This window comes from Spinacia oleracea, chromosome 3, assembly GCF_020520425.1.
Source record: "Spinacia oleracea cultivar Varoflay chromosome 3, BTI_SOV_V1, whole genome shotgun sequence".
Lineage (NCBI taxonomy): Eukaryota > Viridiplantae > Streptophyta > Magnoliopsida > Caryophyllales > Amaranthaceae > Spinacia > Spinacia oleracea.
In genome coordinates, this window is record NC_079489.1 from 382,751 (window position 1) to 397,490 (window position 14,740).

Here is a 14,740-nt window from a genome sequence, read left to right on the forward strand (position 1 = left end):
CCGCTAACCGCTACCACTAGTTTTTCCGAACAGGGCCTATGTCTTGTTGCGGGCTTGATGGATCTTGAACAGTACTTTGTATAAAAAAGGGTTACAAAGAAATATTATTTGGGGGACCATACTAATTACTTGGGGAGAGAGAAAAAAAAATTAAGGGGAGGAGCCAAGTTAGAAAAATATTATGTTCAGTGCCGCCTCTCCTATCCTTTTCTGTTCAGATAGAAGTTATCAAGTCATCCACTACTTTTATATAATAATGAAAAGTCTTCAATAATGTTGTTTATATGAAGTTGGTGCCAAAATACAATTGCAAAAACAAGCAGAAGTAGCAATGGAGAAGGCTGACAGTCTTCATCACTGTCATGCTCACAAAGTGAAGGCACTTCTGAATAGAACACATTCCCTTTTTCATATCTTTGCTTTACTTGCCATTTTCCATTACAGATCCACCTTTATCTTTAACAATTTAGCCACCCCTTTGTTACCATGGCTTCTGATATTTGGTGCTGAGCTTCTGTTTTCACTGGTTTGGTTCTTGAAGCAGCCCTTCTACTGGTGGCCCGTTACTCGGACCACCTTTCCGCAGAGGCTGCCGCCTCAGGATCACCATTTACCTGGAATTGATGTCTTTATATGCACAGCTGATCCTAACAGGGAACCCACCTTTGAGGTGATGAATACTGTTATATCTGCCATGTCTTTGGATTATCCTGCTCACAAATTAAGTGTTTATTTATCTGATGATGGAGCTGCTTCTGTCACATTGAGTGCTATCAAAGAGGCTTGGGTGTTTGCAACTTGGTGGTTGCCTTTCTGTAAGAGGTATAATGTTAAGACAATTTGTCCCAGGGCTTTTTTTCAGAATCCACAACAACAACACCCAACTCATACCAAGGACTTCATTCAGGATATGAACACACTTCAGGTTTTTCTATCTTCTCCTTTGTTCTAAATAGGCAAATACTACTATATATAATATGCATATGTGCTTTCTGTTTGTAACTTAAAACTAATACCATTCCCTGTAGGAAAAATACGAGGCTTTTAAGTTGCGAGTGCAAAAGAAGTCAGGCAGTTGTGGTGGTTCTAAGACGAGTGTTCAAGATCATCCTTCACTTATTCAGGTTTCTTTCTTTAGAAAGTCTTACAGTATATTTGAATGCATATACTAGTTTGTCTTTTTAAAAGTAAACCCTTGTAGTGATTAGGGGTTATGTTTTGTGGCAGGTGATAGATGGGAAGGCTGTACAAGATTCTACTGCAGCCATTAATCCAGATGAAGTAGTCATGCCTTCCCTTGTATATGTTGCCCGTGAAAAAAGACCTTCTCATCCACATCACTTCAAGGCCGGAGCTCTTAATGTTCTAGTATAACAACCTATCACTTTCATAATACAGAATTACAGATTCAGTCCCCAATTTTGCCTGATTTTCTTTAGCTAAAGTAGCTGCTTGATTAATGCAATTTTGGTTTTACAGCTCAGGATTTCTGCCACATTCAGCAACTCTCCTTACATACTAGTTCTAGACTGTGATATGTATTGCAATGATCCAATTTCAGCTCGACAAGCAATGTGTTTCTATCTTGATTCCAAGATTTCACCTACCTTAGGCTGGGTTCAATATCCACAGATGTTCCATAATGTTCATGAGAATGACATCTATGACAGTCAGATGAGGTCTTTTTGGAAGGTAATTAAGTTAATCTACCTGTGCTCGTGTTACATACGGTTTAGTTTTTCAGGGAACACATTTTTAGTTACGTACGCTTACTGTGTTAATTTCAGGTTTATTGGCTAGGGGCAGATGGACTTCAGGGGCCAGTCATATCTGGTACTAACTTTTACATCAACAGGAAGGCCTTGTATGGCATTAACATCTATAATGGTGCGCGTTTGTGATCCTTCCTTTAATTTTTGCCAGTGACAGATAGACTCCATGGATAGTAGAAGGTGTTTTTGAGACTAGATTTTATAATCTTACTTATGATTCTTGTAGGTAATGACATAATAAAGGAAGCAAGAAACATATTTGGTCTTTCCAATGAGTTGATCAAGTCTCTAAAGCAACAAAATGACATGCCTAATGAAATCAAGCACAGAGAGCTGTGCTCTATTCCAGTACAAGAAGCCCAATTTTTAGCCTCATGCACTTATGAAGAGAACACTAAATGGGGTCAAGAGGCAAGTAGAATACATATGATTTGGTTATAATCTTAGGCCATGTTCTTCTGATCTTTATTTGGTTGAACTGAACTAAACTGAATGGAGCTGAACTGAACTGAACTGAAATTAAGTCCAAAAGAACAGGGCCTCTTTTATTAAAGAATTAAAGTAAAATCCTTTTGAAAACAAAATTTAAACTCTACCAAAAGATTTCACCCAAATTTATCTATTAGAAGACTAAATTTAGTTTTTGCTTCATATGCAGGCTGGTTTTCGGTATGAAAGTGTGGTGGAAGATGCAATGACAGGTTTTATGTTGCAGAGCAAAGGATGGAGATCAGTTTACTTGTATCCAGCAAGGCCACAATTTCTAGGTTCCGCTACAACTAATCTGAATGACTTTTTGATTCAAAGTACCAGATGGACCTCAGGACTTGTTGAAATAGGCCTTTCCAAATATTGCCCCCTTTTCTACAGTCCTTCAAGAATGCAACTTTTACAACGGATATCTTCTTCCTGGATCACCTTATACCCCCTTGGTTTTATATCAGTTTGGTGCTTTGCTACCATTCCTCTGATTACTTTCCTCTTTGGCATCCCTTTATACCCTAAGGTAAATTAAGTTCAAGGAATTGTTGATCTCTGAATTAAATAGGAGTATGTATTAACAGTTTACGTATTCTAACTTAATTTTTTATGAACATATATATGCAGGTTTCAAACCCATATTTTATAGCGTACGCATTTGTTTTTACATCATCCTTGGTGAAGCTTCTATGTGAAGTTGTTGCCACCAGAGAGTCAGCATCAACTTGGTTGAACGAACAGAGGATTTCTAACTTGAAGTGGCTAACATGCTGTGGTTATGGAGTTGTTGACAGTGTAATGACGAAACTCAGAGTTCGAGAGGCAAGTTTCATACCTACAAATAAAGCAGAGGACAGTGATAGAGCTAAGTTATACGAAAAGGGCAAATACGACTTTAATACATCAAACATGTTCCTTGTTCCACTTGTGACAGTGGTCTCCTTAAACCTATGTTGTTTCATTGGAGGAGTTGCAAAATTAGTGAGCGGTGTTGGAAATTGGGATGCATTGTTTGTTCAAGGTTTCCTCTCATTTTATGTGTTGATCATGAGTTATCCAGTTATGGAAGCCATGTTTGTGAGGCAGGACAATGGGTGTATTCCATTTTCTACTACTTTGACATCTACCGCGATTGTTGTGGTTTTACTGAGCTTTGGATATTTGATCTTGTTGTGATGGCCTGAGTAGACAATTAATCACAGGTCCACAACATAAATGCATGTATTGCTACTATCTAAATGTATGGTTGGCCATGAATTCTGAATGAAATTTCATACCTAATTTAAGTCTTTGTCCAGCCTCATTTAAAACATTTTTGTTAATGGTGTAAAAGTTGTCAGGTCTACATATTCAATTTTAGTTCTATTTATACAACTTCTTAAGGCTTGTTAGAAGCCTAGAGCTGAACTAGCAAGTAAACTCCTCCTCCTACTATGGAAAACCCTTTTCATGAGTTCCATGTCCACAAACTAAGGGCCACTCTTAACATTACATACTCCCTTTTCTATTTTTTAGCCTTAACATTCATTTTCTACTACAGATCAGCAGCTTTTTTCTTGAAAAAAGCTACTGGTGTACTATTTGCAGCTGAGCTTGTTTTCTCATTCCTGTGGGCCATCAAGCAACCCATGTATTGGCGCCCCATTACTCGCACCGTCTTCCCTGAAAAGCTTCCAAAAGATGAAAAACTTCCAGGAATTGATGTCTTAATATGCACTGCTGATCCTAACAAAGAGCCTACTTTTGAAGTTATAAACACTGTTATATCTGCTATGTCATTGGATTACCCTGCTCATAAACTGAGTGTTTATTTATCTGATGATGCTGGTGCATCTGTTACTTTGAATGCTATGAAACAGGCTTGGGTATTTGCATCTTGGTGGTTGCCCTTTTGTAGGAAGTATCATCTTAAAACTATATGTCCCCAAGCCTATTTTCAGAACCCAGAAGATCAGGAGGAATCATCATGTCAGACTAATGATATGGACTTTGTACAACACAGTATGTTACTAGAGGTATTTGTTAGTGTTTAATTCCTGTTATTTTGTTCTTTTAACTGTACTGATGAGTGATGAATCTGATACAGGAGAAATTAGTGTCAATTCCTGTTATTTTGTTCTTTTAGCTGTACTGATGAGTGATGAATCTGATACAGGAGAAATTAGTGTCAATTCCTGTTATTTTGTTCTTTTAACTGTACTGAATCTGATGAATCTGATACAGGAGAAATATGAGGCTTTCAAGCAGCAAGTACGTAGCAACAAATTAAGCGGTGATGTTGACAACAATAACAACACTTCTCGAGATCATCCACCACTTGTTCAGGTCCATTCCTCCTTATCTTTTATCATAACTTCTCGTTTTATGTACATCACACACCACACCCCCACACACTTCAATACTTCATGTATGATTATCCTCTTCCAGAAAAAAATGAATATTTACAAGAATCACAACATACTATTATATCTGTCTACCTGTACCTTTAATATTATTGGGATTCAAGTTGTGTTAATGTGCAATTACACTACATTGGAATTACTAATATACATGCACATACAGGAGAGGATTGGATTTCTATCTTTTGTTTAAAGTACTAAAAGTTATTAAAATGTCACAATACATGAATTGTATATTCAAAAGTTTCACATCAGTTATGTATATGTCACATCAGGTGATAAATGAGAATTGTATAGAAGATGGTGCTGTAACCTTGAATCCAGAAGCAGGAGAGATGCCTCTTCTCGTATATGTTTCTCGTGAGAAAAGACCTTCTCATCCACATTGCTTCAAGGCTGGAGCTCTTAATGCACTAGTATGATTTAACTCCCATACAGAATTATCCCTCATTTAGACATTAATAATGCATAAATGTAGCTTATAACATTATCTCTGATTCTCTGTTGATTGTTCCGTTGCAGTTGAGAGTTTCTAGCATAATGAGCAATTCTCCTTACACACTAATCCTAGACTGCGACATGTACTGCAACGACTCCATCTCAGCCCGCCAAGCTATGTGTTTTTTCATCGATCCCAAGATTTCTTCATCGTTAGGCTGGGTTCAATTTCCTCAAAAGTTCCATAACATAAGTGATACTGACATTTATGACAGTCAACTCAGAGTAACATGGCCGGTAAGCTAAGTTTAACAATATACTTTTCAATTTTATTTGTTACTTTGTGTGCTTCTTTTCGCGGGAAAAAAAAAGGTTGAAATAAAGCTCACTTGGTTGATATATGAAGGTGTATTGGCCCGGGGCAGATGGACTTCAGGGACCATGTATAATTGGTACAAATGTGTACATAAAAAGAAAGGTCTTGTACAGCATCAACATTACTACTGATGATGGTAAGTTAAATACTTAACCCAGATGACGTGTTGAAATTATAATAGAGATGAGAGAGGGGAAAGAATATAGCAAAATTATACTACTATTTCATACAATCCGATTAGTAACATGTTTGCAACTAGCCTTATATATATAGAGAAAGAAAGTACATGACAATGCTAAAATCAAGGGCCATAATCCACGATTTCATGCCTAAAACCACTAACAAGATAATTGCTTTATTATAGAAACCAACTAATTGAGTCATACTAGCGTAATTATCACTAGAATTTAGTAACCATGATTTGAAGCACGAATTCCAAAAGGCATGCTTGTTTGATAGTGATCGGTGAATACAACATTATGCTGCAGGTATAAACCTAAAGGAAGTAAGAAGCTCTTTAGGCCCTTCCAATGAATTGACAAATTCTGTCGTTCAAAATGACAAGCTTAACAAGACAGTCAAGGATAAAGAGGTTTCCTCTGTTATGGTACAAGAAGCTCACTTCTTAGCCTCTTGCACCTATGAAAAGGGAACAATGTGGGGTCAAAAGGTAAGTGATCTTATTTACTACTTCAAGGTGGGGTTAACTTAGCTTGAATAAAAACATGGGAGTAACTGAAATATATTAATAATGCATGCATATGTAGGTTGGTTTTTGTTATGGCACCATAGTCGAAGATGCGAAGACTAGTATTAGGTTGCAGAACAAAGGGTGGAGATCAATTTACTTGAATCCAACAAGGCCACAATTCCTAGGTTCTGCAACTACTAGTCTAAATGAAATGTTGGTCCAAGGCATAAGGTGGTATGGTGGTTTACTTGATCTATGTCTATCCAAGTATTGTCCCCTTATTTACAGACCATCAAGAATGCAATTTCTTCAGAAGATGTATTATTCCTGGATGGTACTCTTGGCTCTTGATTTCATACCGGTTTTGTGTTTTGCTATCATTCCTCCCATCTGTTTCCTGTATGGTATCCCTGTCTACCCTAAGGTAAGTTGATCCACTAATATCAAAAAATCATGAAGTTAGTTGTTGTTAGAAAGTAAGTGTGAGTAATTGTGTCCCACATCGGAAAAATGAAGCAAAGAGCTTCTAGTTTATAACCTAAGTGGGCTACTCCTCCTATTGCCAATTGGTTTTAGGATGGAACCTTGCTTGGGTTATGTTCGTGGGCTTCTATTCCCGCATTTGTTATAACAGTTGTATTACCATACAAATTAGTATACTTTGATCATTTTGCATGCCTTTTTCTAATCTGTGAATGCAGTTATCAGATCCTGGGTTTGTAGCATTTGCTTTTGTTTTCGTATCAACCCAGCTAAAGCATCTAAGTGACGTGGTAGTTTATAGCGGGGGATCAGTAAGTGCGTGGGTGAATGAACAAAGGACATGGATGGCTAAGTGCCTGTCATGCTATCTTTATGGAACTATTGTATGTATCATCACAAAACTCGGCCTTCACGAGGCAACTTTCACACTTACTGATAAACTACAAGGTGATACCACAAATTGGTATGACAAGGGGATTTATGACTTCAGGACATCCAAGATGTTTCTAGTTCCTATTGTAACGGCAGTGATCTTAAACCTGTGTTGCTTTATTGGTGGAGTTGCAAGATTGATTGTTATCAGAAATTGGGATGCCATGTTTGGTCAAATGCTGTTTTCATTGTATGTGTTGGTTATGGGTTTCCCGGTGTTAGAGGGCGTGTTGCTTAGGAAAGACAATGCGCGTATTTCAGTATCAGCGAGTATGGTGTCTACTATTTTATCTCTGTTACTTTTGAGCTTAGGGTACTTAATCCTCCGGCATTAGATGATTTCTAGTCTAGAAGTCTGCAGTAATAAGTAATTACTACTACAATTAGTAAGTCTATTTATTTTTATTTACGGAGTACTTTGTACAAGGAATATATTTGGAAGTGAGGCAGCAGATTCCTTGGACCTGGAATATGAAGAATACGTAATCAATGATGAATGATCTTATTCTTTGAGGGAAAGACAAACAAGGCAAGCACTCAGCAGTCAGCAGTCCACAATACTGTTTTCTTTTGCTAAGTGTCAAACTCTTTTTTTTTTGGGTAAGAAAGTGTCAAACTCAATCTTTATTGTATTTTTTTTTTGGTGTTAGCACCCGGTTCACCCTTAGGGCTAATCCGGATTCGGGGCGAGTTCTGGGTGGTTAGGTTCCATTCCCCTCCCAATTGTTGTTGCGGGGGATCGAACACGGGTTCTCCCTACCAAGTTCAGCCCCATTCACCACTGAACCAACAATCAATTGGTGTTTATTGTATTTTATAATAATGAATAATAAATAATGGTCCATATCTTGTTTTTGGATTCTGGTATCAAACAATAATAAGTAATTTTCATGGATTGGTAGCCAATCTCAGCACCTTCTGTTTTCATTCATCCGTTTATTTCATATTTATCTTTTATAATATAATGAGTGTTGTACATTTAAACACCTCTGTTTTCATATATATATGAGTCATATGACTAGTTCAGAGCTGCAGTTATCAGTAAGCAAAACAATGGAAAACAAGCTTCATGATTGCCATTTCCACAAACTAAGGTCATTCTTTAACAGAATTTACTTCTTTTTCCATATCTTGGCTACTGCACCCATTCTCTATTTCAGAGCTTCTTATTTCTTCAACTCTTCAAATAATCACCATTTCTTCTCTTGGGTTCTCATCTTTGGTTCTGAGATTCTGGTCTTACTTTTGTGGATCTTTAAACTATCTTATTACTGGCGCCCTGTAACTCGAACTGTCTTCCCTGAGAATCTACCAGAAGATGAACAGAAATTACCCAGAATCGATGTTTTTATATGCACTGCTGATCCTGATAAAGAGCCTACATTTGAGGTGATGAACACTGTAATTTCTGCTATGTCATTGGATTACCCTGCTCATAAGTTGAGTGTTTATTTGTCTGATGATGGAGCTTCTTCTTCTGTCACTTTGAATGCTTTAAAACATGCTTGGGTTTTTGCTACTTGGTGGTTACCATTCTGTAAGACTTATAATGTTAATCCAGTTTGTCCCAAGCCTTTTTTTGAGCATCACTTGCAACTGCTGCTACAACAGTCTCACAATACCGACTTTATTCAACATGCTAACATGCTTAAGGTTGGTTAGCTATATACCCATCCTTATATGTTAATGTTGATTATGAAGAACTTTATTTTAAACTAGTTAATTAATTGATGCAATGAAAATGATGTACTTTGCAGGAGAAATATCAGAATTTCAAGGAACGAGTGCGCGCCTGGAAACCCACACAAGGTGATGAGATTGCTAGTAACACAAGTGCTCGAGATCATTCACCGTTCATTCAGGTTTTATTATCTTTTAATTTTAATTATATGCATACACCAAACGTACAATTATCATGTAAAGATAGCTGTGGGCCGGCCTGACCCGATCCAGCACGAAAAAAGCCCGGCCCATCACGAGCAAATGAAGTCATGGGCCGTGGGCCGGGCTTATGCCACAATTTTTTTGGAAAAAGCACGGCACGACACGACATGACAAAACACGCTGAAATTAGTAAAATTAGACTTAGGCATGAGCATGACAAGGCACAACATGACAAAAACACGTTAAATTTAGTAAAATTAGACTTAGGCACGACAGTCCGTGGGCTTGGACCCTGTTTTAAACCTTTTTCAGCCCGGTCTGGCCCGCCACGATACAGAGTGGACCGGGCCCGTTTAGGTCCACGGCCCATCAATGGCCATCTTTACAATTATGAGCTAAAAGCCTTGAATATGTATGTATGTTGTATTGTTGTGGCAGGTTATAAATGAAAGCTCTATAGGAGATGATGCTGCAACAATAAACCCAGAAAACACTGGTATGCCTCTCCTTGTGTACCTAGCTCGCGAGAAAAGACCTTCTCATCACCATCACTTCAAGGCCGGAGCTCTTAATGTTCTGGTAAAAAATTAAGAATTTCTACATTGCTTGGTTACTTACTGTAACTGAGAAAGCATAAATTTGATGAGCACACTTTTTTATTTTATGGTTGCAGCAAAGGGTTTCTAGCGTATTGAGCAATGCTCCATACATACTAGTCCTAGACTGTGACATGTACTGCAACGATTCAAGTTCAGCTCGACAAGCTATGTGTTTCTACCTCGATCCTAAGACTAATCCGACATTAGCTTGGATCCAATTCCCTCAGAAATTTCATAACATAAATGAGACTGACATTTATGACAGTCAGATGATAACAACTTGGCCTGTAAGTGTATATATCGATCTAGCTAGCTACATATATTTTGATCAAGTAAAAAATTTGAGCTGAAAATGCATGTTTCAGATAATTTATCCAGGGACTGATGGAATTCAAGGACCAATACTATCTGGTACAAATTTTTACATCAACAGGAAGGCCTTGTATGGTTTTACAGTTGATGGTGGTGCGTCTCTTTAACTTAATTTCTCCCTTTTCTTCTTTCCAACTCTTGAGATGATACTATATAGATCGATAATTTCTACTAATTATTTATGCAGGAAATGACATAACTGACCAAAGATACACTTTTGGTTCTTCTAATGAGCTCATCAAATCTCTTGGTCAAATGGAGAAAAATACGGATGATGCAATGAAAACAAGGGACTTTTCCTGTGATTATAAGCTACAAGAAGCTCAATTCTTAGCAACTTGTGTCTATGAAGATGACACACAATGGGGTATACAGGCAAGCATTTCCACCTTCATAGTACAGAGTAGACCTGATCAAAAGACGGAGCGGGTTCGGGCCGGGCCTGTGCCTAAAATCAACCCGTTATGTCGCTTTGGGTCAAATGTGTTTGCCCAAAACCCACTAATTCGGGCCAAATTAGCGGGTTTTGAACCAGTCCAAATGTTTGTTGCCCAAAACCCGGCCAAAAATTTAATTTCAGGCCTAAATTTATGTCCAAAACCCACTAATTTTGGGCCTTTCCAACAGGCCGGGCTCAAGTTGATTGTAATTCTAACTGCTAATTAATGAGACAATAATTTGTTGTTCCATATATGTAATGTACAAACTGCAGGTTGGTTTTCGATACAACACAGTGGTGGAAGATGTGATGACAGGTTTCATATTACACGGGCAAGGGTGGAAGTCGGTTTACTTAAACCCAGCAAGGCCTCAATTCTTAGGTTCTGCTACAACAAGTCTGAATGAAGCATTAATTCAAAATTCCAGATGGGCTGCAGGTCTTCTACAGATTGGTTTATCCAAGTATTGCCCTCTTTTTTACAATTCACCAAGATTGCTAATCTTTCAGAGGATGCTTTATTCTTGGGCTGCCTTTTTTCCCATTGATTTTCTCCCCATTTCGTGTTTTGCTATCGTTCAACCTATCTGTTTCTTCTATGGCATCCCTTTGTACCCTAAGGTAACTCAACTTATTTTGTCTGAACTAAACTTATTTGTGAGTGAAAATGTCTGGAAAAAACTTATTTTGTCTGAACTTATCTGGTCTGAATGTAGGTCTCAGACCTGTTGTTCATGCCATTTGCCTTTGTGTTTATATCATCACGAGTGAAGCTTCTAAGCGAGGTTTTTATTAGTGGAGGCTCAGTTCATACATGGTTGAACGTGCAGAGGATTGTGATGATAAAGGGTGTTACATGTTATGTTTATGGAGCACTCGAGTGTATGATGACAAAGTTGGGGATTCGAGAGGCAAACTTTATGCCAACTAACAAAGCAGGAGATGATGATACAAGTAAATGGTACCAAATTGGTAAGTATGACTTCAGAACATCAAACATGTTTCTTGTTCCAATTGTCACAGCAGTTACCTTAAATATCTCATCATTTGTTGCTGGAGTTACAAGAGTAATTTTCGGTACGAGTAATAGTTGGGATACATTGTTTGCTCAACTATGCTTCTCATTTTACGTGTTGATCATGAGTTTTCCGGTGATTGAAGGCATGGTGTTAAGGAAAGACAATGCAAGTATTCCTATTCGCACTACTTTGGTATCAACTTTGTTGTCTTTTGTTGTCTTAGGTTTAGGATATTTCATCTTCGTATTGCATTAGACACATTTCTCATTCTGTAACTCTTTTCTTTCTAGCTAGTTTACACAAATTATTGGTTGTTTGAATTGGAGCTTAGAGGTGAACAAAATAAATTGATATTGTTCAAATGACTAATCAATAAATATACTTAATTTCATTATGCTTTTTTGTCTTTAAATTTGCTAATCACAATTTCTATTGTGTCTTTGAATTGTTAATACAACGTACTTAAAGCACAAATTAGAAGGTACACTTGGGTTTATGTAGTTTTACATGCAACCGGAATGAAAATCACACTTTTACGGCTTAAAAGCACATTTTAACCTATTTAAAACAACATTTTAACAATTTAAAAGCACACACTTACATATCTTCCCGTTCTTTTACTTGCAACACGTTGCTTTTCATCTGTAAATATGTGTTTTTAAACTATGAATATTGCTTTACGAGGGGTTAAATATATAAAACAAACAATTGCATGTAGTTTTACATGCAACCGGGTGTACATTCTATCATCTGACATGTTTTGTATCGTTCCGATTTTATAATTAGAAAATAGTTTCAATCATCTTGAGGTCCACCAGAAACAATCACCTTAAGAAACTCCAACTCCATAAGCAATTCTTTGTTTTTCCTCCTCTCTTGTTCCAACTCCCCCCTCAACCTCTCCACCACATCCACCATTTGTTCTTCCTTTGTTTCCCCTCCTAAACTTTGTTCCCCACCAAGGAAACTTATCAACTCTTTTACATTTTTCCTCTGATCATCCAAACTCCCCCTTAATGCAACCAATCCACACATCACACTTCCCCTATCCACCACCCCTTCTTCACCCTCCGGATCCGGGTCCGGATCCAGATATGGATCCTCTTCAACTCGGACGACCGCTTCCTGTTCCTCTGTAGGAGTACTAAAAGCAGGGGAAGGGGAAGCTGAGCTAGAACTGAACACATCCAAATCAACTCGCTTATTCGGTATAACCAACTCAGCACGAAACCGGACCCTTTTAGACCCATCCGGGTGACCCTGACCCAGACCCAATGGATAAACAGGCTCCATTTGAAACCCATCAAAGTTAAAATTCCAACCACTAACCCTCCTCTGTTTCTCAAAAACCCCAGTTTCATCCTCCTCAATAGTAGGAGTAGTAGTACTACTATTATAACTACTACTCCCTAAAGAAGAATTACTAACCCTAATCATCTTATTATTATTACTATTATAATTACTCATCTTAAACCTTTCTTCAACACTTGGTAATCCCACCAAAAGATTCTTAACCAAGAAATCACAACTCTTTGAATTCTTAAAGAACACATGTTTTAACAACTTATCAGCTGTTGGTCTCTTTGTTGGATCTTGATGAAGACATAACCCAACCATATCCTTAAACGCCTTTGAAAACTTCCTCGTATTATGTTTTCTAGTGTTATCAGATGATTCGTTGTCGTAATCGGAGAATCGAAACCGTTTTGTTATCTTAAACAAGAGTGATTTCGAAGGTGGTAAATGAGATAAAGGAGGTCTACCATGAGCTAATTCGAGAGCAGTAATACCAAAAGACCAGATATCGGCTTTAAACCCGTACCCGTTATGAGAGTGTATAACTTCTGGAGCCATCCAGTAAGGAGTTCCTGCTATTTCCTTCAACCTTGAATCGAAGTTGATGTCGTAAACTGGTGCTGAAACACCGAAATCTCCTAACTTGACAACACCATCATAACCAACTAATATATTACCTGTTGAAATTATAATGAAGATCAAAGAGGGAAAAGAATGGAGCAAAATGATGATACAGAGTACTTCTATTTCATTTAATCCCATTAGTAAAGTTACATCAAAAGACCCGACCTTTTATAGGTTCATAAAACATACTACTTCATACGTTGTAAGAATGTTTTTTTTTGGGTGCATATACATAATACATTGCTAGAATGTGGAATAACCCACTAACTAGAGCTGGCAAACGTGTTGTGTAGGGCCGTATTCGTGTCAAATATAAACGAGTTGGAAAAACTAACTCAACCCGTTTAATAAACGTGTCGTATCGTGTTGAGTCCCATTTAACTATTTCTGTCGAAAACTCTTTACATTGATCTGTCTTTTTCGTGTCGTGTTGTCGTGTTTGTTCAATAAAATTGGCTCCATTATAACGGTTTATCACCACATATAAATTACTAGTTTTTTCTTACGCAGTCTAAATCACGTCAGTTTCGTGTTGAGAATTTCAACACTAACCTGATCCATCTAAATAAACGTGTCGTGTTGACCCATTTAATTAAACGGGTTATAAACCCTAGACACTAACCCGTTTTTTTCGTGTCGTGTCAGATTTTACCATCTCTTACCACCAACACATTACTGCCCACTAATGATATACATAACTAACAAATCATGTTCTTAAAATTAAAGACCACTAACGTGTACACTAACTTTGAGCCTAACTTTTAACATTACGTACCTGCCTTAACATCTCGATGAACATGACCTTGATCATGAAGATAACTTAAAGCCTTAAGAGTTTCCTTTAACACCACAGCAATACAAGGTTCAGGTAAACCAGAAGAGAAGTTAGATGATATAATAGACTGTAATGAACCAGAAGACATGAATGGCATCACCACCCAAAGACGGCGGCCGACGGTGAAGGAGCAGTGTGCACGAAGGATGTTTGGATGAGATAAAAGGGACATTGTTTTGGTTTCGAGGCGGATGCTTTCGAGATCAGCTCGTGATTGATCGAGATCAATGGATTTTATTGCAACTATGGATGAAGAATTTGGTGCACTTATTTTTAAGCATTTTGCTTTGTATACCATGGCACTTACTCCACTTCCTATTTCACCGATTATTTCGTACCATTTTGGATCTAGTGGGTATTCTTGAGCCATTTTTTTAAGAAGAAGATGAAGAATTTGTGAGATATTTGGGTAATAGTTGTTTAATTTGTAGCATATGAAGTACGTAATTGGGTTATTTAATTTGTTGGATGATTAGATGGAAAAAGAGGGTTTTGAAGCGGAATGCTTGTGAATAACGTACCAAGGATGAGTTGATGCATGTGAATGTACTTTAGTAAGCTCCTTTATTTTTTCAATCAACAATCAATAACGCAAGTTTGT

The 14,740-nt window shown here is 37.6% G+C and overlaps 4 protein-coding genes across 4 annotated transcripts; 3 read left to right on the plus strand and 1 right to left on the minus strand.

Moving 5' to 3' along the window:
• The first annotated feature begins 115 nt into the window (after nucleotides 1–115).
• LOC110782337 (cellulose synthase-like protein E1) lies at nucleotides 116–3,543 on the plus strand. Its single transcript, XM_021986467.2, has 8 exons — nucleotides 116–925; nucleotides 1,029–1,124; nucleotides 1,228–1,368; nucleotides 1,480–1,692; nucleotides 1,788–1,887; nucleotides 1,999–2,183; nucleotides 2,431–2,778; nucleotides 2,880–3,543. The coding sequence occupies exons 1-8, from the start codon at nucleotides 332–334 to the stop codon at nucleotides 3,426–3,428; spliced, it is 2,226 nt and encodes a 741-aa protein (XP_021842159.1). The 5' UTR covers nucleotides 116–331; the 3' UTR covers nucleotides 3,429–3,543.
• On the plus strand, nucleotides 3,535–7,930 carry LOC110782227 (cellulose synthase-like protein G2). The gene is made up of 8 exons (XM_056838182.1): nucleotides 3,535–4,267; nucleotides 4,476–4,577; nucleotides 4,927–5,067; nucleotides 5,174–5,386; nucleotides 5,496–5,601; nucleotides 5,954–6,135; nucleotides 6,233–6,580; nucleotides 6,858–7,930. The coding sequence occupies exons 1-8, from the start codon at nucleotides 3,686–3,688 to the stop codon at nucleotides 7,404–7,406; spliced, it is 2,223 nt and encodes a 740-aa protein (XP_056694160.1). The 5' UTR covers nucleotides 3,535–3,685; the 3' UTR covers nucleotides 7,407–7,930.
• A 50-nt stretch (nucleotides 7,931–7,980) lies between these two features.
• On the plus strand, nucleotides 7,981–11,778 carry LOC130459132 (cellulose synthase A catalytic subunit 7 [UDP-forming]). The gene is made up of 8 exons (XM_056838181.1): nucleotides 7,981–8,724; nucleotides 8,829–8,933; nucleotides 9,394–9,534; nucleotides 9,629–9,841; nucleotides 9,920–10,019; nucleotides 10,114–10,301; nucleotides 10,639–10,986; nucleotides 11,082–11,778. The coding sequence occupies exons 1-8, from the start codon at nucleotides 8,077–8,079 to the stop codon at nucleotides 11,637–11,639; spliced, it is 2,301 nt and encodes a 766-aa protein (XP_056694159.1). The 5' UTR covers nucleotides 7,981–8,076; the 3' UTR covers nucleotides 11,640–11,778.
• LOC110782338 (serine/threonine-protein kinase BLUS1) lies at nucleotides 11,738–14,578 on the minus strand. Its single transcript, XM_021986468.2, has 2 exons — nucleotides 14,080–14,578; nucleotides 11,738–13,357 (listed from the first exon to the last, which is right to left on the minus strand). Exons 1-2 carry the CDS (start codon nucleotides 14,507–14,509, stop codon nucleotides 12,180–12,182), a joined length of 1,608 nt encoding a protein of 535 aa, XP_021842160.2. The 5' UTR covers nucleotides 14,510–14,578; the 3' UTR covers nucleotides 11,738–12,179.
• Between the last annotated feature and the right edge of the window lie 162 nt (nucleotides 14,579–14,740).